The 25,586-nt window shown below is 53.8% G+C and overlaps 1 protein-coding gene across 2 annotated transcripts in view; it reads left to right on the forward strand.

Moving 5' to 3' along the window:
- The first annotated feature begins 908 nt into the window (after window positions 1–908).
- The window catches only part of AKAP1 (A-kinase anchoring protein 1), a 36,508-nt gene continuing 11,830 nt past the window's right edge, over window positions 909–25,586 (forward strand). Inside the window, exons 1-4 of one of the 2 annotated variants that reach the window (XM_027519684.1) lie at window positions 1,073–1,121; window positions 2,640–2,768; window positions 21,535–23,092; window positions 25,293–25,426. In XM_027519684.1, coding sequence (XP_027375485.1) covers window positions 21,559–23,092; window positions 25,293–25,426 — 1,668 coding nt within the window. In that variant the 5' untranslated portion in view covers window positions 1,073–1,121; window positions 2,640–2,768; window positions 21,535–21,558. Of the gene's footprint in view, window positions 1,122–2,639; window positions 2,769–21,534; window positions 23,093–25,292; window positions 25,427–25,586 lie in introns of both variants that reach the window. The other variant, XM_027519683.1, reaches the window with a different exon arrangement.

Here is a 25,586-nt window from a genome sequence, read left to right on the forward strand (position 1 = left end):
TCCCTGGCCAGCTGGAACCCGACCCTGTCCACCTGTACCGGGGGTTGGGGGGGGGGGGCGCAATTTATTTTCCTAAGTTTCCTCTTGGCAATAATTATTCCAAATCCCAACCGTCTTTAGAGCAAAGTGTGTCACTCCGAAAAGGGGCAAGAGTGACATGTGAGTTGTGACGGGCACTCCCATTATGCAGTTGCTGCTAAGTCACTTCAGTCGTGTCCGACTCTGTGCGACCCCATAGACGGCAGCCCACCAGGCTCCCCCGTCCCTGGGATTCTCCAGACAAGAACACTGGAGTGGGTTGGCATTTCCTTCTCCAATGCATGAAAGGGAAAAGTGAAAGTGAAGTCGCTCAGTCGTGTCGACTCTTAGCGACCCCATGGACTGCAGCCCACCAGGCTCCTCCGTCCGTGGGATTTTCCAGGCAAGAGTACTGGAGTGGGGTGCCATTGCCTTCTCCCATTATGCAGTTATTATCGTGCAATTATTAAATATCACCAAATCACGTACAATGCAATGATGAATCACACTGAATATATCTATTTAAGTGAAGGCGAGGGAGGCGCTGCCCACCAGCGGCCCCTCTGCCTGCTTCAGGGGCCTCCCGAGGCAGGCAGACGGTCTCACTAGCCCCGGAGACCGTCCGCGGCCGAGGCGGGCGAAGCCGCGCAGAGCTCGGAGCTTCACCGATGGAAACGCGCAAGAAGCGTCCCAGAGCATCCAGCGCGGCCTGTCTCCCGAGCCCCACCGAGACGACAGCTCATCTCGCGAGAGCACGGGCAGCGCCCGGCGGCGGCGACGGCGGGCGGTGGCGAGCGGCGGGCGGCGGCCAAGCGCTCTAGACCGCGCCCCCTCTGGCGCGGCCGGGAGCGGCGCGCACGCGCAGGGGTGGCTGGCCGGCGTGGGGGCACGAGGGCGGGGGGCGGGGCCTGCGTCGCGCCGCGGGCACGTCGCCGCGCGTCCTCGGTATTTAATGTGTCTGTGTTCCCCTGGCCCGGCCGAGCACGTGGGGGAGCGGTCAGAGCGCTGCGCTGAGGGGCCGCGCGGTAGAGGCGGGGGCCGGGGGGCCGGGGGGCGGCGGCGGCGGCGCGAGGACTCTGCACCCTGACGGTGGCCGAGCAGCGGTGAGTGGGGGCCGCCGGTGAAACGGGGAGCACCTGCGGGGGCCCCGGGGGCGGCGCCGTCGGGGCGGCGCTGAGGCGGCCGGGCCGTCGCCGCCTGTCAGGCAGGCCCTCTCCCTCCCACCGCCCGCGCGCCCCGCCGGGCCCCGCCTGACGCGCCTCTGGTGACCGGCCACGGCCGCCCTCGGCAGCCTCGCGGGCCCCCCGCGCGCGTCCTCGTCCCCGGGGGGCGGGAATCGCGGGCTCGGCGCTCCGTACGCCTCTCCGCGGCTTAACTTTCCGCGAGCTGCGGCTCACACCCTCCGGGGCACGGACGCCAGTGCGTCCCACCCAAGGTCGCCCGGCCTCGCGCGCGTTTCGCTTTCAAAGGTCGCGTGCGCCCGGCCTGCGCCGGGAGAGGCGGCGGCGGCGGGCAGGGCCAGGTGCTCACAAGGGCGCGGGAGTGTCCGAAGGCCCGCGGGCGCCCTTCCCCCGCCTCCTCCGGGGTTGGAGCTGAGCTGGTCACTTCAGAGAGCTCCCCCAACTTCTGGGCTCTCCCGTCGTGCCCCGGGTTTCGCCGCACCGAGGCCCGGCGGTGGCACACCCGAGCGGGCAGCCCAGCCCCTGGGAGCGGCACGCGGCGAACTCAGGGCACGGGGTCTCGGTCTGCGGGACCGCGAGGCTGAGCTCGGAGATCGGCTGTGCTTGGAACCCTGTTGCGGGAGGAGGGAGGTTTAGGGTCCTGGTATCGAAGGCTTGGTGTCTCTCGAGGACAAGCTCTCCCAGCCCCTTTACAGGGTGTCCGGGGAGACGGAGGCGTGCCGCCCCGGGCGCCCGCTGACCTCGCGCCCCGGGGCGGCCCGGGGGGAGCACGCTGGTTTCGGGGTCACAGGTCCCAGTGTGCGTGGGCAGGCTTTGGTCTGGATGCCTCGGGGGCGAGCTTTCACCAGCTCTCCTGCTTTGTGCCACCTTGGGTACGGTCGCTCCTATTTCCCACCCCCGGAGGAGGCCCAGAGAAGGACCGGAGCTGTTGGTGGCAGGTGGTGCCCAGTCGACTGGCTGGGAAAACCGCGCGTTTCGCGGTCCCCCTTTCCCGCGGAGATGACGAGGTTGGCGGGCGCCTTCTTGCCCTCTCGTCCTCCGCTAACAGCAGCCGGGTTTATGTACATAACTCCAGGTGTCAGAGGAGGCCTCTCAAGCCGTGTCGGGTATATGGGCGAGCCCTGAGGTTGAACTAGCTGTCTTTCCCCTGGGGAAGTACAGGCTGTCTGGTGTTTAAATGTATCTCCTGTAGGTTAATCTGGGTTGCTGGACACTAGGTACAGTCATATCTTGTTGGTTGGTTTGTTTTCCAATACCCCCACCTCCTTTGTCGAAATTCTGGATCAAGAAACCCCATTCACAAAAAGCTGTCAATTCTGGGAATTAGTAACCTTACCTTGCTGCCACATTCTTGGAACTAAGTCCTTCCAAATAATTTTCTTTTAAATTCTAATTAGAAGTTTGAGCTCTTAGCACTGCCCATCCCCTTTGCTCTTAAAGGTACAGAGCATCTTTGAAGCGAAGAGAGGGGAGCATGACGTGCCCGTCTGTCAAATTCCTCTGTTCTTGAAGTTCAAGGGATTCACCTGCTGATGATTTAAGACATTCTTAGCACTGGAGACAAGTGAGGTAGCTTTTTTTGACTTGTGTTGAACCTTTCCTCTAACTTCTGAGCTTGTATTATGGGTTCTGGGTAGTAATTCCTGGGTGTGCATTTAGATGAAGAATGGCCTTGGGCTGTAGTAGGATCTCTGGATCCTACAGGTATGCAAATCATTGAAGCCTTGGTGCCTATCTGAATTCAGTAGGCTCTATTGTCACACATATTGTCAGGTGATGGCCCCTGAAGTCGCAGAAAACTGATCCCCTCCCAGCCTGTGGTGACACTGGTCTGCTGTCTAGCTCTTAGATTATCTGCTCTTCCGCCCAGCAGTCTCTAGGAAGTACTTGGCCACTGCAGGGTGTCGGTGAGGATGTCAGTTGAAGTGGCTGCTCAGGTGCCAAGGAGATGTGTCTCCAGAATAAGGTTGCTCAGCGTCAATATTTTAAAGTAGTTTATTCTACCTAGTAATGCAGATTATTCTTGGGCGTTGAACCCAGGCCAGGTCAAAATCACCGTTTGTGGGTGTAGGCTGGTTTTAAGCTTTTCAGTCTTCTTTCGTCCTCAAGACAAATTGAGATAATATTTGTGGGGCGCAGCGCTGTGCCTGGCACATGTTGGGTACTCACACATTATTTTTTTTTTCCCTCCTTCTCAAGAGTCTCTGAGACTGACTTTGTTTCTCTTGAATCTGTTAAGTGACTTGAATATTAATAAAAGGACTCTATTCCCCAACCTCTCACCTGGAAACTTGGTTGGAAGGAGGAAAAATTGGCTTCCTACACATTGCCAGCCAGCCTCCTGGCTCAAGCCACGTGCCTGGTGAGCTGGTGCTTTCCAGCCCATTCTCCCTCAGTGCTTCCTTCCTAATCTTGTGAGTCTTGAATGAGACGTCTTCTCTGCAGTGTGGACTGTTGTCCTCTGGTGGGGAAGTTTGGATGTGAGTAAATGCCTTCACCCTGCTATCTAGGGAGTTTATCTCCTCTGGGGAGGAGGTTGGTCCTTATGGGCCTCTTAGTCCGTTGAAATCGTCTCATACTATTTGAGTTGCTAATCTGTGTGGGATATATTTTAATCCCAGACCTTCATTCCTAGGGCATGTGTTTTCATCTACATCCCTTTCTGATGTAATGCCTCACACAGATTTCACCTTTGATTATTAACATCAACTACCGATTGTGTGTGGCATTCTCACTGAGCAAACCTGCTGTCCCTCATACCTAATTTTAAACTTGGGCAATGCAGAACAAGGACAGTGCTTTGGGTAGGACAGAGTGGCTGGAGAAGTCACTTGTGGAGACAGAAGCTAAAATTTAGGGGACGGCTTTTCCTTGATAGTTACTCTGCGAGGTGAGTTACAAGCAGGCACCTCCCTGTTCCTTTAATCCTCACACTTCTGAGTACAGTTGAGGAGGGTGAAGCTGGAGGTCATTCGGGATTGTTTCAGTGGCAAATAAAAATACAAATTGAAGGATAGAGAAACTGACTAAATTTGTGTTTGGACTTACACTCGGTCCTCTGGAGGGCTTTTGTGAGAAGAACAAGGAGTCGTCAAGTCTATGGGGTTTTCACCTTTTCTGTCTGCTGCTTCCTAAGCAGATTGTTGCAGTAAAAGGAATGTGTGTTGCCGTTCAGCATTCTGAGGACTGGCTTTCAGTCTTATGGACCTTTCTAGGTGTCCTCTTCCTGTCCTGTATGGTTCTGCTAAGTGGTCTTTGTTCTGTTCAGTTCTTGCCATCTGAATGTTTCCACAGCTCAGTTTGGTAAGTTTGTAGAAGTTGATACTAAACTTGCTGTCGCCATCTGGCAGTGCTGGTCCTCACTGAGGCCCATGCACTTGGGAACAGAGCAGGGCCCCAGGAAAGTTCTGGAAGTAAAGCTGAGCAGTGCTGAGGTCTTGTTTCATCCCTGAGGGGTTAGCTAACAGGAGTCTTGATTAGGGGTGGCAGGGTGAGGTGGAGGTTGAGGTCTCTACAGCTTTCAAGACTGAAACCTGGCTGGAGTTCCGGGCAGGTCTCAGTTTCTGCAGCTGGGGAAATAAAGTTAGTCAGTATGAAATGCATTCAGATTGTGCTTCTGGGAGCCCTGGAGTTAGTCTGCCCCTTACAACTGCTGGTAGGTGGAGTTGCCTGCAGGGTGGGGTATGTTTGGGCCAGGGATGCCAGGATAGTACTGCTGCTGCTGCTGCTAAGTCACATCGGTCGTGGCCAACTCTGTGCGACCCCATAGACGGCAACCCACCAGGCTCCCCCGTCCCTGGGATTCTCCAGACAAGAACACTGGAGTGGGTTGCCATTTCCTTCTCCAATGCATGAAAGTGAAAAGTGAAAGTGAAGTCACTTAGTCCTGTCCAACTCTTAGCGACCCCATGGACTGCAGCCTACCAGGCTCCTCCATCCATGGGATTTTCCAGGCAAGAGTACTGGAGTGGGGTGCCATTGCCTTCTCCGAGGATAGTACTAGCCAAAGACCTAAAAAAAAAAAAAGTCAATCCACTGTTTTAAGTGCATTTGAAGTTCACTTAGCTCTCAGGTGCTACTGTATTAAGTGTTTTTATTTCTTACTATATCTTTATTTTCCTGAATCCATCCTTAGGGCTGGGGGTGTAGAGCTGCCTGTCCTATAGATAGCTACTAGTTATGGGTGGCTAGTTAAATTTAAGCTTTTTAAAGCATTAAGGAGAATTTAATTATTAGCTCCTTGGTGACATTAGTCACATTTCACATGCTCACATAGCTTCATGTGGCCCAAGGCTGCAGTACTGGACAGTGCAGATCAGGAACGTTTTCATCGTCACAGAAAGCTCTGTTGGACAGCTCTGGTCTTAGTTCTTTGCCCAACTCTAAGAGCTTCATTGTCTCGCCTTGTAAAGCATCACGTGTTTGGCCTTGGTCTTCTATATTCCACAAACCAAACATCTTTGGTGACAAGTGATTTATCAACTCTCTCCATGGCATGTTCAGAAGCAAGTTCTGGTCTGCCAGTTTGGAGGGCAGTGATCAATCATGAAACAGTTTGAGAGAGGCGTGTAGCAAGGGGTCTGGGGATGGGAGAGAGAAGTGAAAGGCCGGACGCTAAGCCTTTGGAAAGCCATCTTGGCTCGAGAGACTGTTCATCATCGTAAAGGTCCTCGCTAGTTCTCCAAGGCCTGTGCTCATTGGCCTTGGTCATCATGTCAGCAGACTTGCTATTTGGTCCTTCAGTGGCCTGGTGACTTTTGCAGGATCCCAGCGTGGGCCTTTCTAAGCCAGGTTGCGCGCACCTTACAGACGAGTGTCATTTTCATTCTGTCCTGGCAGGCCGTTTCAGCGGTAGGAAGCCTGTCTTTACCGAAGGCTTTGGGGAGAGTTGGTTCCCAGTGGGGATCCCCAAGTCTTGGTGTGGGTCTGGCTCTGGGGAGCAGGCTTTATTTCCATATGCCCCTCATCTAGTCCTGGGTGTGCTTGGTTTTAACCCTGCTAGACTGGCCTTTGGCATATACTGTGAACTCTTTTCTTGGAGCCTGACAGAAGATTTATAAGGCATTTATTGAGCATCTGCTGTATACCTGATAACTTAGGAGGGTTTTTGCACATTATTCCCTTTTTATTCTCTCTCATCCCTATGAGGTTAAGAATTTCTAGTTTTGTGTATATGGAAGCCAAGGCTCTGCGGAAAGGAAGCTGATTCCAGGACACAGGGCTGGGCTGGGTCAGGCCCTTTGGGGCTCTTTCTTATTAACTGCCCTGATACCCCTCCATCCTCATCCAGAAAGTGAAACCAGGCTTTTAAAACGTAAATTTATTTATCCCACAAACTGAGTCAGACTGTTAGATCATTCCAGCCTCATTCAGCCTTAGGAGGGAGGTATTTGTATCTCATTTCTTTCAATGTTATTTTACGGGAAACGGGAGTTAAGGATCTTTAACGCCCTTATAGTTCCAGTGTTTTTATCGTCAGAATTATGCAACCGTCCAGTGCCTTCAAGCTGCACAGTAATGGCAGTGACTAAGAGCAGACAGCCTCCTAAGTGAGGTAGCCCTGCCTTAGGGCCTGGAAAACTGCTCTGAAGACTCTATGGCTTAGTTCAGTCACCTGGCTGAAAAGGCTGTCGTGAAGCCACTCAGTCCTTGGCTAATAATAGTGTGGCCTGTCAGACCTTGCACAGGGTCACGGGACAGTCCCCTGGCCCTCAAGCAGGCTGCAGCCCAGAGCAGCCTGGTCCCTGTTGGAGGAGGCCGCCCCACCGCCCCCATCACTTCCCTCCAGCCTTGGCTTGGAGGACAGGTTTCCACCCCCACCCCCCGCCCTGTGGATTTCCACCCCACTCACCTCCCCCTTCCTGTCTCTCCAAAGAGAAAGGAGTGGCTTGCCCGGAGCTGCATGGGCTGGGCCTGAGAATAACCTCCTCGCTTTGTCCTTTGACTTTGGTGCGGCCTGCCCGGCCAAGCATGTGCTGTCATGCTATTTTTAGCAGGTGGTTCCTTTAGGAGGGCCAAGTGCGTGCGGCTTCAGTGTGTGGGGCAGGTCCGAGCTCCAAAGCCGCCGCCTCTCTTAATCAGGGAGGAAGGGGGAGAAAGCCCCCTAGAGACCACCATGGGTGTGGGAGTGGCCACTCATGAGGTCCCCGGGGCTGCCGCTTCTATTGGGACCTGTGGCAGGGACCCAGCCCTTTCTCCTGAGCAGGCAGGCATGTGACCGAGGCAGCCCTCTGAGCGGACGCTTGTAGGTCAGGACTGCCATCCTGGGGAAGGACAACCCAGCGGCTGGGTGCTGTTTCCATGGGAAGTCACCCAGCCTGAGGACCGGCCACTAAAGAACTGCAGCCTGGAAACCGGCGTCCTCTGGCTTAAGCCAGAAGAAAACCACGAGGGAAGGGAAACTCATGCCGTTCACGGGGAATTCTTCCTGGGGAGTCACTGAGGCCCAAAGGAGACGAAAAAGGGGGCTGACGGATACGTTTTGTCCCTCATTGCCCTCCTTCCTCACCCTGCTCCTCCCTCGCTCCTTCTTTCCTCTGACTCGGAGCTGCCAGCCCCTCTCCCTGTTTCTGATTAAGGAAGCTTCGAGCCATATAAGGTCCTCTGTTGCCTATGGTTTATGTTGGCTGGAGAGCAAGATTGTTTTCGCAAAGTCTGATTGAAAGAAGTGGCAAGGGCTTCTGTGGGGCTGCGTATATGTGTGTGTCTGTCTGTGCCTGTGTCTCTCTGTCCGTCACTGCCCTCTCTCCCCAGCCCCCCTCTGTGGGGGGGGCCTGGGCCCCCTTATTCTGACAGATACGTTTGAAGGTGTGAAGGGCTGAGGGTAAGAGCTTAGCTCCAGTTCCCCAAGGGTAATGAGGGGTGTGCCCCCGGGTCTTCCTGGCAGATGAGTTTGCTGAGGGAACCTCTTGTCACAGCATCCCTGCTGTGCTACCAGCCGCAGGGGCGCTCTGTCCTGGAATGGATTCTGCAGTCAGCTTCTGTTTATTAAGAACCTGCAGTCCCGTGGCTCTTGGGGCGCCCTCTCCGGAGGGAGTTGGGTGAGCTTTAGCTCAGCGTCTGCCCAGCGGTGCTGGGAACGGCTCCTCGGGCAGCAGCCCGCAGTCCTGCCCTGCCCTCTGCTTCTGGCCGGCTCTTGAGTCAGCCAGGCTTGTGACTGCCGCAGGACTCTGGCCTGACTTCTCCCTGCTGGAACTTCTCCCCCTCCTTTCCCGTCCTCTTAGGTCTTGGCAGAGCTGCTCCTTGCCGTTCACGCTGCTGCCACCTCTGCAGAGATCTTCACTGACCATGCTGTCTAGAGCTAAAGCTCCTCCTCTCCCGGGCGGGCTTCACCTGGCTTTCCTCGGCCCGGGCTCCTCGTTTAAACTACACAACACTTTCTCAGCTCTCCCAGCTGGTACCGTTCAGAATGCCGTTCAGTTCAGTCACCCAGTCATGTCTGACTCTTTGGGACCCCATGGACTGCAGCACGCCAGGCCTCCCTGTCCATCACCAACTCCCTGAATCCACCCAAACCCATATCCATTGAGTCGGTGATGCCATGCAACCATCTCATCCTCTGTCGTCCCCTTCTCCTCCTGCCCTCAATCTGTCCCAGCATCAGGGTCTTTTCCAGTGAGTCAGCTCTTCACATCAGGTGGCCAAAGGATTGCAGTTTCAGCATAGTTCTTCCAGTGAATGTTCAGACTGATTTTCTTTAGGATAGACTGGTTGGATCTCCTTGCAGTCCAAGGGACTCTCAAGAGTCTTCTCCAACACCACAGTTCAAAAGCATCAATTCTTTGGTGCTCAGCTTTCTTCACAGTCCAACTCTCACATCCATACATGACCACTGGAAAAACCATAACCTTGACTAGATGGACCTTTGTTGGCAAAGTAATGTCTCTGCTTTTTAATATGCTGTCTAGGTTGGTCATAACTTTCCTTCCAAGGAGTAAGCGTCTTTTATTTCATGGCTGCAGTCACCATCTGCAGTGATTTTGGAGCCCCCAAAATAAAGTCTTGACACTGTTTCCACTGTTTACCCATCCATTCCCCATGAAGTGATGGGACCAGATGCCATGATCTTAGTTTTCTGAATGTTGAGCTTTAAGCCAACTTTTCCACTCTCCTCTTTCACTTTCATCAAGAGGCTTTTTAGTTCCTCTTCCCTTTCTGCCATAAGGGTGGTGTCATCTACGTATCTGATATTTCTCCCGGCAATCCTGATTCCAGCTTATGCTTCTTCCAGCCCAGCGTTTCTCATGATGTGCTCTGCATGTAAGTTACATAAGCAGGGTGACAATAAGGATGCACAGGAGTGTGGTTAATCCATTGCACGACGGGATGCCCAGGGCTCAGTGCTCTGTTGAGAGGCTGCGGGTTTCTTACACAGGTTCCCACATCTCTACAGTGTTATCTTATTACCTGAAACGTGACTCCCTACCCCTCCCTCCATCTTTGCTTCCTGAGGGCTCCCCCACCTGCAGTGGATCCTGGCTCCCTGTGGGTCTTTAGTCTTTATTAAACTGCTGGCTCTGAGGGGTTCTGCTGCCTGAGGCTAGCTTGCCCTCAGTAAGCATGTTCTCTTTCTGATTGTTGCTGTGTGTCAGGAGGCAGTTGGGGGTTTCTTGAAGCAAGGTTGCTATCAGTTAGTATTTGAAAATAAACAGTATAAGTTTGTACATAGGTGGATTAGCACTGATACATATTAATCATATAGGTAAAAGTTGTATGGTAATAGAACATGTAGTTAATATTTAGGAGCGTATTAATTTATCATAGGGTTGCTTGTAGAAGGATTTGACTTGACTCTGCTAAGGTTTGAAAGAACAGCCCTTTGCCCAGAGTGTTCGCCCACCTGTCCTGACCCCTTCTGGAGGGGGCTGGCCTCCCTCCTGAGTACTTCTGCAGGGCAGCCTCTGGGTCTCCTGGGGGGTCGGGTCCAGACCTCCGCAGATCCAAACCCGCGCACATTCGCGGCCCTGTAGGCTCTGTCCTTGGGCTCTGCGTCCATGGGTAAGGAAGGCTGGATCTGTTTCTAAGCAGTGTACTGCTTTATTTTTTCCTTCCTTCCTTTTAAAAAGTGCTGTCTGTTCTGTTTTTCTACTCTGGAAGATACGGACTTGGCCCACTCCTCTCCATTTTCCCCCTCATTGTCTCAGTAGAGGGGCAGCTCAGCGTTTGGTCATGTTACAGGGTTGTGGTATTTATATTGCCATGGCTGCAGAGTTCTAGCTTCTCCGAGTTTCCTCTCTGGTCTTCTCCCTTCCTCCTCTTCCCCTAGTTGATTTCCTGTGTTTCTTTAGCTTGGTATTCTTTGAATCTCTCTCCAGCCTCTGGCTCTACCTTGGGCCTTGGCCACTGCAGTCCACTGGTGGGAAGCTCCTCTCATGCTCACCGCGTGCTCAGCATCCCCGGGCCCCTGCGTCCTGGAACCTCCTCTTCCCCTTCTCTGGTGTTGCTTCCTTCCTCTCCTTTCTGGTTTTACTCCCTTGTCTTGGTGAGGACGTGTGCGAAGGTGGGCAGCCAACCAGAAGCAAGCTGCTCTGAACACAAGGACAAGCCCCTTTGAAGGCAGGAGTTGGGGCTGTGTGGCTGAAGGTGAAGGGTTGGTGGAAAGACGGCAGAGAAAGCCAGGCCCTCAGATCCTTTCTATCAATACCACGCCCGCAAAAGACGGGCTTTACTCTCGGAGTAGTTGAAATGAGAGCGGATCCAGATTTGGGTACCAGGTAGTGGCGGGAACGAAAGTCTGCGTGCTGAACGGGCACCCCGCCCCGCTTGACTGGCTCAGTGCTGCTGTTCATGCTCCTGTCTTCTCTTACCCCGGGACAGTCCAATTTGGGACATCTGGTGGCCAGATCCTCCCCCCGCAACCAGAACCCTTGATTCACTCTCGGGCTAAACCTGTCACTTGGTCAGTGGCAGTACCAGGCCAACTTAGGAAGAGGTCACTGGGGAATTTTCCCCCAAAGAAACTGAAAGGCTTAAAAAAAAAAAAAAAAAGAAACTGAAAGGCTTGGAAGAAGGCCGTGTTTCTGTCTGGTTCATGTCTGTGCCCCGCTGAACTTTGTACCTTGTTGGCACCAATGAATTTTTTGTTGAGTAGAAATTAGCTTATGTGTTCAGGTCATTTCTGAGTTAGTCCTGTTGCACTGGCTGCCATTTGGGAAGTCGGTGTCGTATTCCCTCTTTGCGTCTTTTGCCTCTCCTCAGCATCTTTTCTGATTCCTTTTGAAGGCATGTGCCGTCCTTAACAGCTTTCGGGTGAGCTTGCTGTCCAAGCACACCTTCATATCTTTGGGGCAGTCTTGTGTTCTCTGGTTGTGGGTGGGAACTCCATGTGCCTGGGAGCACTACCCTGGCACCTGATCTGTCACCGTCCTCAGAGACCTGTCAGAATTCACTGGTAAAGCAAGAAGGTTGCCAGAAGCCAGGGATGAGGGGCAGGATGGATGTGACATCGTCGTTCAGGGATGCAGTGGGAAGGTTTTTGTAGGAGATGCTGATTTTATCACCTGAAGCTGAGTGAGGCTAGATGGTTGTGGGTTTAGTTGGAGGAGTCAGGGGATTTGGGGTGTTTCTTGCATGGGTTTCTGGTTTCTGAAGTTTTGCAAACTGGAAGTTTAATTTTGAATTGAGCTGGAGGAGGAGATCTTGATTTGAACCATGTCCAGATGGGATGTTTTGCTTCTGACTTCTTACCTGGAGCTCTGGTACTGGACCCCAAGTTTCTGCTTCAGCAGGAGAAGCCTTCCCTGAGCAGATCCTCTCACCTAGACATTACTGGGAGAAGGCTCCAGTCTCCTGGAGGGCAGCCAGGAAGCGCCCTGTGACTTATGGGACCACGGGTCCCACCAGGGTGGGCAGTGTGGCGGGGCTGGCTGCGCTGGCTGCCCTGCTGCTGCGCTGGGCCGTCACAATGGAGGGTGTGGAGGCAGCCCTCTCTGTGAGCTAGTGTGGAATCTCTAGGGTGCTCACACGAGTCACAGCCCAGCCAGGCCCCCTAAGGATGAAGGTAACAACCCTGTGAGCACGGGCTGGGCGAGACCAACCACCTGAGGATGGCCGCGGCAGTCTGATTCCGGGGCCTCAGTCATGCTGCTGAGGGTCCGCGGCCCAGCGCACCATCGTCCCCCACCCTCAGGGGCAGGACCACACTCTGCCCGGCAAGGTAGGCACTGGCCATCGCGCCGTTGACCCGGCTCTTGTGTCTCCTTCGGGCCCTTGAGGACGCCCTCTAGCACCGCGTCTGTGCTCGGGACGCGAGGCTGCCACTTGCTGCACGTGGCTGTTTGGGTTTAAGTTGACATTAGATTTAAGGTTCAGTTCCTCTGTCGCCCCGGTCCCGTTTCCAGTGCTCAGGAGCCCCTTGTGACGAAGTGGCCTCCAGTCCTAGTCTTCAGTTGCCCCTCAGGGATGGCCCAGGCCTTTGCGTCTTGCAACCTGCTCTGCTTTGGCTGAATCTCAGCTGCCACAACTTCTCCCTGCCATCCTCGTCCTCACGGCAGAGGTCAGACTCCTTTGTTCCCCCCCCACCAGCTTTTTGGCTCTGGCTCCCGACTCTTTCTTCCCCTCTCTGCTGCCCCCTTCACTCCCCAGTGTGTCTTGGTTCAGAAGCTCAGTTTCTGTTGTTAGCCCCATTACAACCTAAGGAGATCCTGGCCTTCTTTGAGACAGCCTCCTGGGGTGAGTACTCTTTGCCACGTCTGAAGGTGGGCTCAGCTTGGTGCAGTTCTGTGTGTGAGAGACACCCAGAGTCTTCCATTGGCGTTGTGAGCTTCTGGTGACAGGAAGTTTTTATTTGCATGGTTTAAATGTACGCACATAACCTCAGCCTGGTGAGGAATTGGGTAAATGCGTCCTGTACAGATCCAGAGACACCCTGGTAGTCCTATACAAAGACCTCTGTGTGTGACCTTCCTCCCAGGGTGGAGGGTGGTGAGGGGGGCGGGTCGGTGGGGGTGATGTTGGCCCAGCCAGCAGCCTGCTGTTCTCTGAAGGCGGTGGCAGCAAGTGCTGGGTCATGTAGCTATTTCCTGTCCTTGGAAGGGACCCCTTAAGAGGAGAAGCTCCTTAGCAAGAGTTTGATGTGCTGGACACGCAGCGATGGGGTGTCTTGCGCCCCCTGTTGGTGAACACCCCAGGACTGTAACACATCATGCTGGAATAATGGAAGAAACGTTCCAATTTCCACTTGGAGAGTGTATGACAGTCCATTCAGAACACAGGAGTGGATCCAGGCCCAAGCCCACACTGGACTTGTGAGTCTCCTGGTGTTCCCTCGGCTCTTGTGTTACGACCAGTTCCCCCGCCCACCCGGTCATGAATCACATGCCATTCTTTTTCTAACAATAACCGCAGCCAAATTGACTTAGTTACCGGGACCAACACTTGTTTTCTTGTTTAATAAATCTCCTGGAAATTTGCCTTCTTACTTAGCAGAAGGCTCTAGACTGCAGTGACTGAACTGGTCATCAGGCTTGGGGTGAGACCAGTATTTCTCCAGGGGTAAGCTCTTCTGTGGAGAAGGAAATGGCAACCCACTCCAGTATTCTTGCCTAGAGAATCCTGTGGGCGGAGGAGTCTGGTGGGCTGCTGTCCATAAGGTCGCACAGAGTCAGACACGACTGAAGAGACTTAGCATGCATGCATGCATTGGAGAAGGAAATGACAACCCACTCCGGTATTCTTGCCTGGAGAATCCCAGCGACAGAGGAGCCTGGTGGGCTGCCAGCTATGGGGTCGCATGGGGTCGGACACCACTGAAGTGACTTAGCAGCAGCAGCAGCAAGCTCTTCTGAGAAGCTGCAGGTGCCTCTGGGAGAAGGAAGAACTCTCTTTAAATCCTGGGGCTGCTGCTGCTAAGTCTCTTCAGTTGTGTCTGACTCTGCGCGACCCCATAGACGGCAGCCCACCAGGCTCCGCCTTCCCTGGGATTCTCCAGGCAAGAACACGGGAGTGGGTTGCCATTTCCTTCTCCAATGCATGAAAGTGAAAAGTGAAAGTGAAGGCGCTCAGTTGTGTCCGACCTCATGAACCGCAGCCTACTAGGCTCCTCCATCCACAGGATTGTCCAGGCAGGAGTACTGGAGTGGGGTGCCATTGCCTTCTCCGTAGATCCTGGGGAGTCCAGGTGAATGCTGCAGTCTTGTGGGGCTGTGGCACGTGCCAGCCTTGGGCTGTGTGACCACTGGGAAGCCAGCCAGCCTGCATCTATTCCCCAGCAAATGGACCTGCTAAAAATAAACAGGCAGCTATTCAGTTCCACCAGATTCAAAATAGCCAGGCCGTCCTCCCCACCAGTGTTAAGGTCCCTTCTGCATTCTTCTGCGAGAACGGGAGGCAGTGTCCTTGGCCTCCCGGGTAGTAGGCCCTAGGGAAGGAACCTGCCTTCCCAGTGAGTGAGTGTGAAGGCTGCTAGACCTATGGTGCTAAATGCCACTTGTATCTTCAAAGGTTCAGGTTAAAACAAGTCACACATGCACAGAACCAGGGCCAAGAGAGCAACTCGTGATTCTGTGCCCAGAGAAGGAAGGTAGCAGTGGGCTGACGGAGGCTGCAGAGTGTGTATGTATCTGTGTGTGTGTGTGTGTGTGTGTCTGTGGTCAGTGTTCAGGAGAGGTGGGCGCTTCCTACACCACCTGTCCAGGTCTGTCAGACCTTGTGAAGCAGGGAAAATCGGCACCTCACTGATTCACAAGTCTATCCAAGTGACATTAGCTCAGGTAGGACCCTTCCAGACTGAAGAGCCAAGGAAGTGAGGGGCAGTTCTTGACTGGTGGCAAGTGGGGCTCCCTATGAGGTGCTCCCAGGCCGCCGTGCCCTTGGTGAAATCCACTCGCCTCCTGAACGCGTTGCCTTTGGGTGGAGTGGCTGCTGGTCTGGGGGCTTCTGGCCCTGGTCCCAGTGCCCTTGCTGCTCTGCGCCCCACTCCCGTCTGGGGATCTGCTCGCTCTGAACTCAGGAGCCGGGAGCAGTTCCTGCGGGAGACGGGGCAGTGCAGGGCCAGGTGCTGCTGCTTACACGGAAGCTGTGGCTCCTCGGCTTGAGGGCCCGGGTGAGTGGTGGGCGCTGGGGCTCCGCTGGGACATCCCGGGTCCTGTGGGGAGGGTGACGTTGCTTCACAGGAGCAGCGTTTCCCGCCTTCTCTGAGGCCCTTTTGGGTATTGGTCCGGCTTGGCAATGTAGAAAGTGTTTCCTGAGCTGTCGTTAACTGAGTGGCCTATTGGGCTGGGTGAGGCTATAGGTGGTGACTCTTGCTGGGAGCTTGGGCCTCAGTGTGTGCGGACCGAGCTGGGCTGGAGGGTGAGGTGGGCAGGTGGCAGGTGTCGTGGCCCCAGTCTGCACTAGGAAGGGAGCAGAACGGGGAGGCGGCAGGGGAGGCCTGGCACGGGGCAGGTTAAGGTGTGCGTGTCCTGGGTGCAGGACCGAAGCTCGACAGGGGTCTGTGTCTGACCTCTGCCTCAGGGTAGCACAGATCTGATCCGGGAGTGGGGCGGGGCCTGCGGGAGAGCAGACCCCTGCCATCAACTTTAGTTCCAAGCGAGTGGGGAGCGGGTTCTCCCAGCTGTTTTGAGAAGCAGTTTGTATCTTGGATAGCAGCTCCCCACTTACACCCTGATTTTTAAGACTGTAAAAGTTGGGCCCCTGGTATGTAACGTGAGGAGACTGCCCACTCTGGGTTGTTAAGACGTAGGATTCTTTTTCTTCCTCTCCATCCCATTCCATTTAATCTCTTACCTGAGAGTAGAGAATGGCTAGAATACGATGGGAATCACAGCTATAAACTCTGGGATTGCCGAATTAGTGAAGAAGTAGAATAGGAATTTGCTGATGAGAAGAAAACCTCGGTTCATACCCCAGCCCCACTTCCTGTTGCGTGTGATCTCTTGGGTGGGACTTGATCTGATATCAGGCCAGGGACGGACTGCCTTATCCTGAGTGCCCCCTTCCCCCCAACCTGTTTTCTTTCTCAAATTTCATTTTTTAAATTTTTTATGTGAAAGACATTAAACACAAAGCAATTCTCCTTAATCTCACCTTTTCTGGGGTGTGCGCAGGTTGTTATGGAACAGTGATTCCCCAACTTGACTGCACTTTGAAATCACCTGGGTTGATTTCAGGTGGAATCAAAACCTGACGCCCAAGTCTCAGCCTGAGATTCTGATTTAATTGATCTGGGTGCCACCTTGGGGTTTTAAAGGTTCCCAAATGATACCAACAGGCAGCCAAGGTGGAGAATCTCTGTTAAAAAAATTTTAAATTCTCTTCCTGAAAGAAAGAAGACTATCTCTATTTACAGATAAGGATAAATAAATAGACAGGTCTGGGAAGATTTGCGAGATCAATGTACAAACCTCCCCCCTTCCATAACCAAGAGGCCTGACGCGGATCTTTCCCAGTTTTTCCCTGAGATTATGTGAACATAATCACAAATGCACACTGGTCTACAGCTTCTGTTTTCTGTATCACGGCAGTTTTCCCATGTCAGTACATGAGATCAGCTTCCTTCTGCAAAACTGGTATATGCATAGGTTCTGCAGTACATTTAGCAGTCATTCCTCGGAGTTTTGCTTCAAATGATACCCCAATGAATGTTCTTTTTTTATAACTTTTTATTTTATATTGGAGTATAGATGATTTACAAGCAGTGTAATAGTTTCAGTTGAACAACTGTGAGGAGTCTCCACCATTCATATACATGTATCCATTCTCTCCCAAACGCCCCTCCCATCCAGGCTGCCATATAACATTGAGCAGAATTCTATGTGCTATACAGTAGGGCCTTGTTGGTTATCCGTTTAAAATGGAGCAGTGTGTATATGTCGATCCCAAACTCCCTAACTATCCCTTCCTCCCACCCTTCCCCCCCAACAACCCTGAGTTCCCAGTGAACATTCTTAATACATAGAGATGTCTGCCTGTGTTTTTCTTTTTTTAAAGGAAAGATTCTGGGTGTGGGATTTGGGCATCATAGGATAGGATCATTAAGTTTTAAGAGAAGTACAAACTTCTTTCCTTGCTCTGTACAATGCCTTGTTTGCACACACCCTTGGGTTCTGGATTTAATGTGGAGTAGACCCAGGTTCTTTTCCATGGGGATGGTTTTGATCCCTGACTCCTGTACAATGTCACGAACCTGAGTCCATAATTCATCAGGCACTCTATCTATCAGATCTAGTCCCTTAAATCTATTTCTCACTTCCACTGTATAATCATAAGGGATTTGATTTAGGTCATACCTGAATGGTCTAGTGGTTTTCCCTACTTTCTTCAATTTAAGTCTGAATTTGGCAATAAGGAGCTCATGATCTGAGCCACAGTCAGCTCCCAGTCTTGTTTTTGCTGATTGTATAGAGCTTCTCCATCTTTCGCTGCAAAGAATATAATCAATCTGATTTCAATGTTGACCATCTGGTGATGTCCACGTGTAGAATCTTCTCTTGTGTTGTTGGAAGAGGGTGTTTGCTATGACCAGTGCGATCTCTTGGCAAAACTCTATTAGCCTTTGCCCTGCTTCATTCCGTATTCCAAGGCCAAATTTGCTTGTTACTCCAGGTATTTCTTGACTTCCTACTTTTGCATTCCAGTCTCCTATAATGAAAAGGACATCTTTTTTGGGTGTTAGTTCCAAAAGATCTTGCAGGTCTTCATAGAACCGTTCAACTTCAGCTTCTTCAGCGTTACTGGTTGGGGCATAGACTTGGATTACTATGATATTGAATGGTTTGCCTTGGAAACAAACAGAGATCATTCTGTCATTTTTGAGATTGCATCCAAGTACTGCATTTCAGACTCTTTTGTTGACCATGATGGCTACTCCATTTCTTCTAAGGAATTCCTGCCTGCCATTATATGGTCATCTGAGTTAAATTCATTTTAGTTCACTGATTCCTAGAATGTCGACGTTCACTCTTGCCATCTCCTGTTTGACCACTTCCAAATTGCCTTGATTCATGGACCTAACATTCCAGGTTCCTGTGCAATATTGCTCTTTACAGCATCGGACCTTGCTTCTATCACCAGTCACATCCACAACTGGGTATTGTTTTTCTTTGGCTCCATCCTTTCATTCTTTCTGGAGTTATTTCTCCATTGATCTCCAGTAGCATATTGGGCATCTACTGACCTGGGGAGTTCCTCTTTCAGTATCCTATCATTTTGCCTTTTCATACTGTTCATGGGGTTCTCAAGGCAAGAATACTGAAGTGGTTTGCCATTGCCTTCTCCAGTGGACCATATTCTGTCAGATGTTCAAGCTGGTTTTAGAAAAGGCAGAGGAACCAGAGATCAAATTGCCAACATCCGCTGGATCATGGAAAACGCAAGAGAGTTCCAGAAAAATATCTATTTCTGCTTTATTGACTATGCCAAAGCCTTTGACTGTGTGGATCACAATAAACTGTGGAAAATTCTTTAAGAGATGGGAATACCAGACCACCTGACCTGCCTCTTGAGAAACCTATATGCAGGTCAGGAAGCAACAGTTAGAACTGGACATGGAACAACAGACTGGTTCCAGATAGCAAAAGGAGTACGTCAAGGCTGTATATTGTCACCCTGCTTATTTAACTCATATGCAGAGTACATCATGAGAAATGCTGGGCTGGAAGAAGCACAAGCTGGAATCAAGATTGCCAGGAGAAATATCAGTAACCTCAGATATGCAGATGACACCACCCTTATGGCAGAAAGTGAGAGGAACTCAAAAGCCTCTTGATGAAAGTGAAAGTGGAGAGTGAAAAAGTTGGCTTAAAGCTCAACATTCAGAAAACGAAGATCATGGCATCCAGTCCCACCACTTCATGGGAAATAGATGGGGAAACAGTGGAAACAGTGTCAGACTTTATTTTTCTGGGCTCCAAACACTGCACATGGTGATTGCAGTCATGAAATTAAAAGACGCTTACTCCTTGGAAGGAAACTTATGACCAACCTAGATAGCATATTGAAAAGCAGAGACATTAGTTTGCCAACAAAGGTCCATCTAGTCAAGGCTATGGTTTTTCCAGTGGTCATGTATGGATGTGAGAGTTGGACTGTGAAGAAAGCTGAGCGCCGAAGAATTAATGCTTTTGAACTGTGGTGTTGGAGAAGACTCTTGAGAGTCTCTTGGACTGCAAGGAGATCCAACCAGTCCATTCTAAAGGAGATCAGCCCTGGGTGTTTTTTGGAAGAAATGATGCTAAAGCTGAAACTCCAGTACTTTGGCCACCTCATGTGAAGAGTTGACTCGTTGGAAAAGACTCTGATGCTGGGAGGGATTGGGGGCAGGAGGAAGAGGGGACGACAGAGGATGAGATGGTTGGATGGCAGCACCGACTCCATGGACATGAGTTTGGGTGAACTCCGGGAGTTCGTGATGGACAGGGAGGCCTGGCGTGCTGCGATTCATGGGGTCGCAAAGAGTCAGACATGACTGAGCGACTGAACCGAACTGAAGTGAGACCCAAGTTCAGCCCCTTGAGGTATTTTAACCTTTAGGATGGTAATAGGTATTCCAAACCAGGTAGTTGAGGATTAAACAATGCACGGGAAAGCATCTAGTGAGGTTGTGTTTGAATCTGAAGCTCCAGGGTAGCATCTTTGAAGCTTTCTGCCTGAAGGGATTAGTACAGTCTTCTGAGCCCCGGCCATTGCTTAGCTTTGCTTTTGTATTTTCCAGTCCCATTGCTTCATCTTTGAATATTAGCAAGAAGGTTTCTCTTTACAAACAAGGGAGTTTCTGGAAATGACTGCCCCCCAACCCCTTCACTTTGGAGCAGAACACTCCTCCCTGGCCCCTTCCGCAGCCGCCATGTGCTGGGGGACCTTGGTGGTCCTGTTAAATGGCAGCGCGCGATTCAGTGGGCCCGGGGTGGGCAGCAGGTTCTCAGGTGACGCTCAGTGCTTCTGGTCCATAGACTACGCTTCGAGAAGCAAAGTTTCCAGGCCTGTTTTTGCAGTGGTTGAACTTTCTTTTGCCTTGGCTAAACATTAAAACCACCTAGGAAACAAGAGTACGCTCTGGTATTTCCAGAGTGCACTCATGTAAATAAATTCAGCTAGTTGCTATTTAGTCACTAAGTTGTGTCTGTCTCTGTACCCCGTGGACTGTAGCCCGCCCGCTCCTTTGTCCTTGGGACTTCCCACGCAAGAATACTGGAGTGGGCTGCCATTTCCTTCTCTAGGCCATCTTCCTGTCCCAAGGATTGTGAACCCACATCTCCTGCGTTTCAGGTGGATTCTTAACTGCTGAGTCACAGGGGAAGCCAAGTTAAACTAGTGCAAGTTTAACAGTTAAAGAATCGTTAAAGCATCACTTACGTCCACTACCACGCACAGACCACATTAGGGATAATTCACCGTAACAGTGGAGGATTTTTCGTTTTAAGGATTCTTGTCATTTTTGCAGACAAATTTTGCTGGTAGGGAGGCAGTGCATGCAAGTGTGTGTTCTAGAACACGTCCGTCACATGCCTCTCATGAGAGCTAACCCTGCTTTACCAGCACTTCATGTATGTCTCAGCTGACCTTAGCCAGCCATTCCTTACAGTGTGTCCCCGCCTCACAGGTGGAGAAAGCCATTTCCGTCTCTTGTCTACTGCCTCTTCTGGGCTCTTAGTCCTCTTTGCCTGGATCTGACGGACCAGGTACTCAGCTTCCTTTCATTTGACATGCTCCTGTAATAAGCTAGAAGCACAGTTTGGGAGTGTGTGTTCCTTGCAAACCAAAGCTGGTTCTCTATTTACTGCAGAAAAAAGCGCAGCCTCTGCAGTGGATGCAAGAGCCTCACTGAACCCGCTGAACAGCTTGACTCTCAAACCACTCGATTTCCACAGCCCTGTGTGTTGCTGGTCCCTCGCCTTGGGGCACCCCCCATCCCTTGAAAAATCTCACTTGTCCTTTGTTCTGACTTAATTGTGGCATAACTACTGTTTCCTTGGCTGATGGTTTGGGGGATGATTTCGAGGGGACGTGTCCACACGGATTTCCATGGGTATTTAAAAGTGCTGCAATATCACCTGAATAGAAGTGTTCTGGGAGTTTAGAGAATGAAAACACTAAACACAGCTAGTCCCTTGTGGGGGAACCTAGGGAGAATTGGGCATCAAGAAGTGACGCAGGAAAGGACTTGGTTTCGGGAGCCGGCTCAGTGTGTTTCAGGGGAGTGTGCCTGGATGAGCGGGCAGCAGGCCGGGGGCAGTGCGCGCCCCCCCACCCCACCGCGTGGGTCACTGGCCGGGGTGTGCCCAGAGGGAGGGCTGCGCCTTCCAGGGGCCAGGGGCGCGGCTGGCCTTCCTGGGCAGTGAATCCCATCAGGAGCCCTCGCCGGCTCTCACGGCTCCCCCTTGCTCTCCTCTTCCCGCAGGTGTAATTACTCCACGCCTCCAGGATGACGATCCAGTTCCGTTCACTCTTCCCCCTGGCCCTGCCTGGAGTGCTGGCGCTCCTCGGCTGGTGGTGGTTTTTCTCCCGTAAAAAAGAGCCCCTCGACAGCCACGACAGAGCAGCGGAGGCCGGTGCGGTGGCGCTGCGGGCCGGCCCTGAGGCCCAGGAGGTGCTCCCAGTGGAAGACTCGCGGCCTGGAGCAGCCAGCCCACCGCCTGAGAGGGAGCTGTGCGGTGGTGGCAGGCCCTCGCCGGAGCCGCCGGCCCTGTTGCGGGCACACCCGGCCTGCCGGAGGTCCGAGTCCTCGGGCAGCCTTCCGAACCCCGCGGACACGAGACTCCGCCCGGGAGCGCGCAAGGAGGTGGAGCTCACCCTCGCGGGCGACGAAGCCAAGGCTGTCCCTCTAGAGTGTCCCCTGCCAGCCCCCAAGGGCCTTCCGTTCCCCCACGAGGCAGTCGAGGTGTGTAAGCGAGAGGCCGTGCTGAGCCGGCCGGGGGGACGGGGCCGCCAGGGTCAGCCTGCAGCCCCCGCGGAAAAGCCGGCCCCTGAAGAGAAGGCCCGGGAGACAGGGGGCGCCGAAGGCACGGGGGACGCGGTGCTGGGAGAGAACGTGCTGGAGGAAGAGCCGGCGGCCTGGGAGCCAGCCCCCGAGTTAGAGTTACAGAGCAGCCGGGCGGCCGGAGCGGGAGAGAAGGACCCGGGCCGCCTGCTGGACGAGGCCGTGGTGGAGGCGGCACCCGAGGAGGAGACGCTGGCGCCGCGGGGCCTAGCGGGCCGAGCCTGGGATGGAGCCTTTCCCCAGGAGCAGGGTGGGGAGGAGACTTGGGACAGAAGCGAGAAGATCGAGCAGGCTGCCTTCCAGATCATCTCCAAAGTGATCCTGGAGGCCACCGAGGAGGTGCTGGCCACCACCATGGGCAGGATTGCAGGCCGGGTGTATCAGGCCTCAGCCACCCAGCCCCAAGGGCTGAAGGAGGAGAGCTGTGCCCCCGCCAGCCAGAAAACCCCCCTGGGCCTGGAGGCCTCGGAGCCTACCCTGGCTGCGGTAGAGGCGGCCCCGGGTCTGAGGGACACGGCCCTCCCCTCCACAGAGCCTCCGGCAGGGGACCTGCCAGCGCCAAAGACCTACGTGAGCTGCCTGAGCAGCCCTCTGTCCAGCCCCACCAAGGACAGGAAGCCAAAGAACTCTGCACACCACATCTCCCTGGCCCCCTGCCCTCTGCCGGCTGCCCCCCTCCGCGAGTTGCTGGACGAGGCAGGCGGCACCGGGGAAGAGACCACCCATGTCCCCTGCGTGTCTGACGGCTGCCAGGCTGTCCCCTGTGGCGCGGCCTCTGGGCAGTGCTCAGATTCCGCCAGCACCTCGGGGCTTGAAGACTGTTGTCTGGAGACCTCCCCCAGCCCCAGGGGCGAGGCCGCCACCCCACCGCTGCCTGAAAGTACTGTGCCCGTCAGCAATGGGGTGCTGAAGGGGGAGCTGTCAGACTTGGGGACTGAGGACGGATGGACCGTGGACGCGGAAGCAGACCATTCGGGAGGTAGGCGGGCCTGGGGTGTCCCCGAGAGGAGCGGGGTGTCTCCCCTCATTCAGTTGGGAAAGGTGGCTGGCCTGCCTCTGCTGCTTCTGTAGTCACGATGCTCTTCTACACTGTGTCCCAGCGGCTTGCAGAAATCGGGGTACAGGAGAGAGCTGGGGGGGCAACTGAGAAGTGAACGCTGCCCTGAACCCCAAAGCCATGGGAGCTGTAACTTGGTTCTGCAGCCGGGGACCCTCCCCAGCCCTTCTGAAGGAACCAGCTCAAGTTGGGTTCACCCAGTAACTTAACTGTACACACTAACTTCCTAATAGCTTTTGTAAAGACGGAGAGGCCCCTTTAGCTTTAATCCGCTTGAGTACCAAGAACGGGTGAGCTTTTTCAATGATTTATTTCCTTTTAATAACGTGCTTGTTCCCATATCTTCACCTGCTTTCCTTCTCCAGAAGCTCTTTCGGGGTAAGTGCCCAGAGAATGGCCACAGCCTCGAATCCTTGCGGGAGGCTCGCGCCTCCTGCCTGTTGCTGTCACCTATTCCTTCGCAGAGAACCTCAGCCATTTCCTTTCTGTGCAGCTGCAGTTCCACCCCCGGGAAAGGGGCACTTTGGTAATGAAGTGTCCAATGGGTTTTTCGAGTGCTGACCCCAGCGTAGACAGTTCAGACCGCTCACTTACAGGTCAGCAGCTCCTGACCCTGGTTTTGCAGCTTCCCTGGGGTATTTGCACTTATCTCACGGAAGAGGCCGCGGGTTCCTCTGCGGGTCTGCAGCCTGCTTGTCCTGGAGGTGCTCCCATCATCTGAGCCCCAGGAAGGCCGGGGCTCCTCTGGGGAGCTTTACTGCTCTCAGCAGCGTCTTGTGGCACCGCGTGTTGTCGCCTGTAAGGCGCTGTTAGTGACGAAGACACTGCTGTTTTGTGTGCCTGCGATGGGAAACAGTGCTGCCGGCCACCCGTGTGGAGAAGTCAGGGGCCAGAAGGGGCACCCGGCTTCAGGGGTGCCAAGTTACTTTCTTAAAGTCATTCTAAAACATCTGAAAATGGACGGAAGTGGACCCCAGTTTGGCAGTGGCGGCTGCTGGGATGAGTCTAGGCCTCAGAGGAGGGGTGGTGGGCCCTGGGCACAGCAGGTGGGGGCTGCCGGGAGTTGCGGTGTGGTCTGAGCCCCCTCTAAGTGTCATCAGGGTGGAGGCCCATCCTGCTTGGTCGGGCAGCAGCTGGGGGCTGGGTACGAGCCGAGCCCGCATCGGCCAGGTAGGCTAAGCAGACCTCTCTCCAGAAGGGTGGTTTTCCCAGCGTGAAGCCCCTAGTGTCGAGGGAGGCGCCTCGTCGTAGCTGGGAGGAGTGCCTGCCTCTGTCTAGGCAGGGCCGGGATCTCTTGGTAGGGGATTATGTCCAGGGCTTAGAGAAACCATGTGGAAAATAACCTAGTTAGTAGCCTCTCAGGAGTGATCTATTTCTGGCAGTCGAGTCTTCCATATTTCAGCCAGAGCCACTTTCTGAAGCCGTCTGACCCCTTGTCTGGGTTGTGGGCCCCCTGGCAGACCCTGAATGTGGGTGTCCTCTTGGGACCGAAGACCCATCGGGAGCCCTGAGAGCCTTCAGCGGTGCGCGAGTCAGGCCTCAGCAGAGGGAGGGGGCCTCCTCCCGTCGCCCACTCTTCCCGGCCCTGACCGGGATAAGGGCAAGTGGGGACTCTGTAGTTCTGATCGGCTGAAGGCCCCTGCATGAGTGCCCCGGCCTGGGGCCTTGGGGCCCAGGGACCCTTCATCGGAGGAGCTGCTTGGTTGTGTGTAGACCAGCTGTGACCAATTGGGCTCCACCGAGACCTACACCAGGCGCAGGCCGCCGAGACCTTGGGGACCGGCTGGCCTGTCCCCTCCCCCACCCCATGGACTCCCCTTGCTGAGCCAACATCAGTTTCTTCCCAGTTCACCACTTGTCTCTGCTCCAGCAGCTGTGCTGGGCGCGGCTGCCAGTTCAGCAAGTGGGGCTGTAAGTGACAGGCTAAAATTAGGTGTATCTACACCCCCAGTCCGCCTTTCATTGGGGCTGTTCTGAGCCTTCTAGACTGCGAGTTGACAGTCACCTGCCAAGCCTGAAGAGGGGGCGTGGGGCGGGGGCCTCCTGGGAGTGCCAGTTTGGAAGTTGTACGTTATTAACTGCTCTGGGCCCGTGTCTGTGCGTGCTGCTTCCTCCCCTGCAGGTTCAGACGGGAACAGCATGGACTCGGTGGACAGCTGCTGTGGCTTCAGGAAGCCTGACGACTTCCAGAATGCCCAGGCAGGCTCCAATCCCAAGAAGGTCGACCTGATCATCTGGGAGATCGAGGTGCCAAAGGTAAGGGCTGTGAGCGCTAAGAGACCCCGGGTCCCAGCTCAGCGGGCTTGGGAGAGGGGGCCAAGGGGGGACCTAAACCAGGAGAAGCCCCCAGGGAGCCGGAGGCTGAAGGGGTGGGAATGCTCCGCTTTGCCTGGAGTCTGGAGAGCTCCGGCAGCAC

This window comes from Bos indicus x Bos taurus, chromosome 19 (genome assembly GCF_003369695.1).
Source record: "Bos indicus x Bos taurus breed Angus x Brahman F1 hybrid chromosome 19, Bos_hybrid_MaternalHap_v2.0, whole genome shotgun sequence".
Lineage (NCBI taxonomy): Eukaryota > Metazoa > Chordata > Mammalia > Artiodactyla > Bovidae > Bos > Bos indicus x Bos taurus.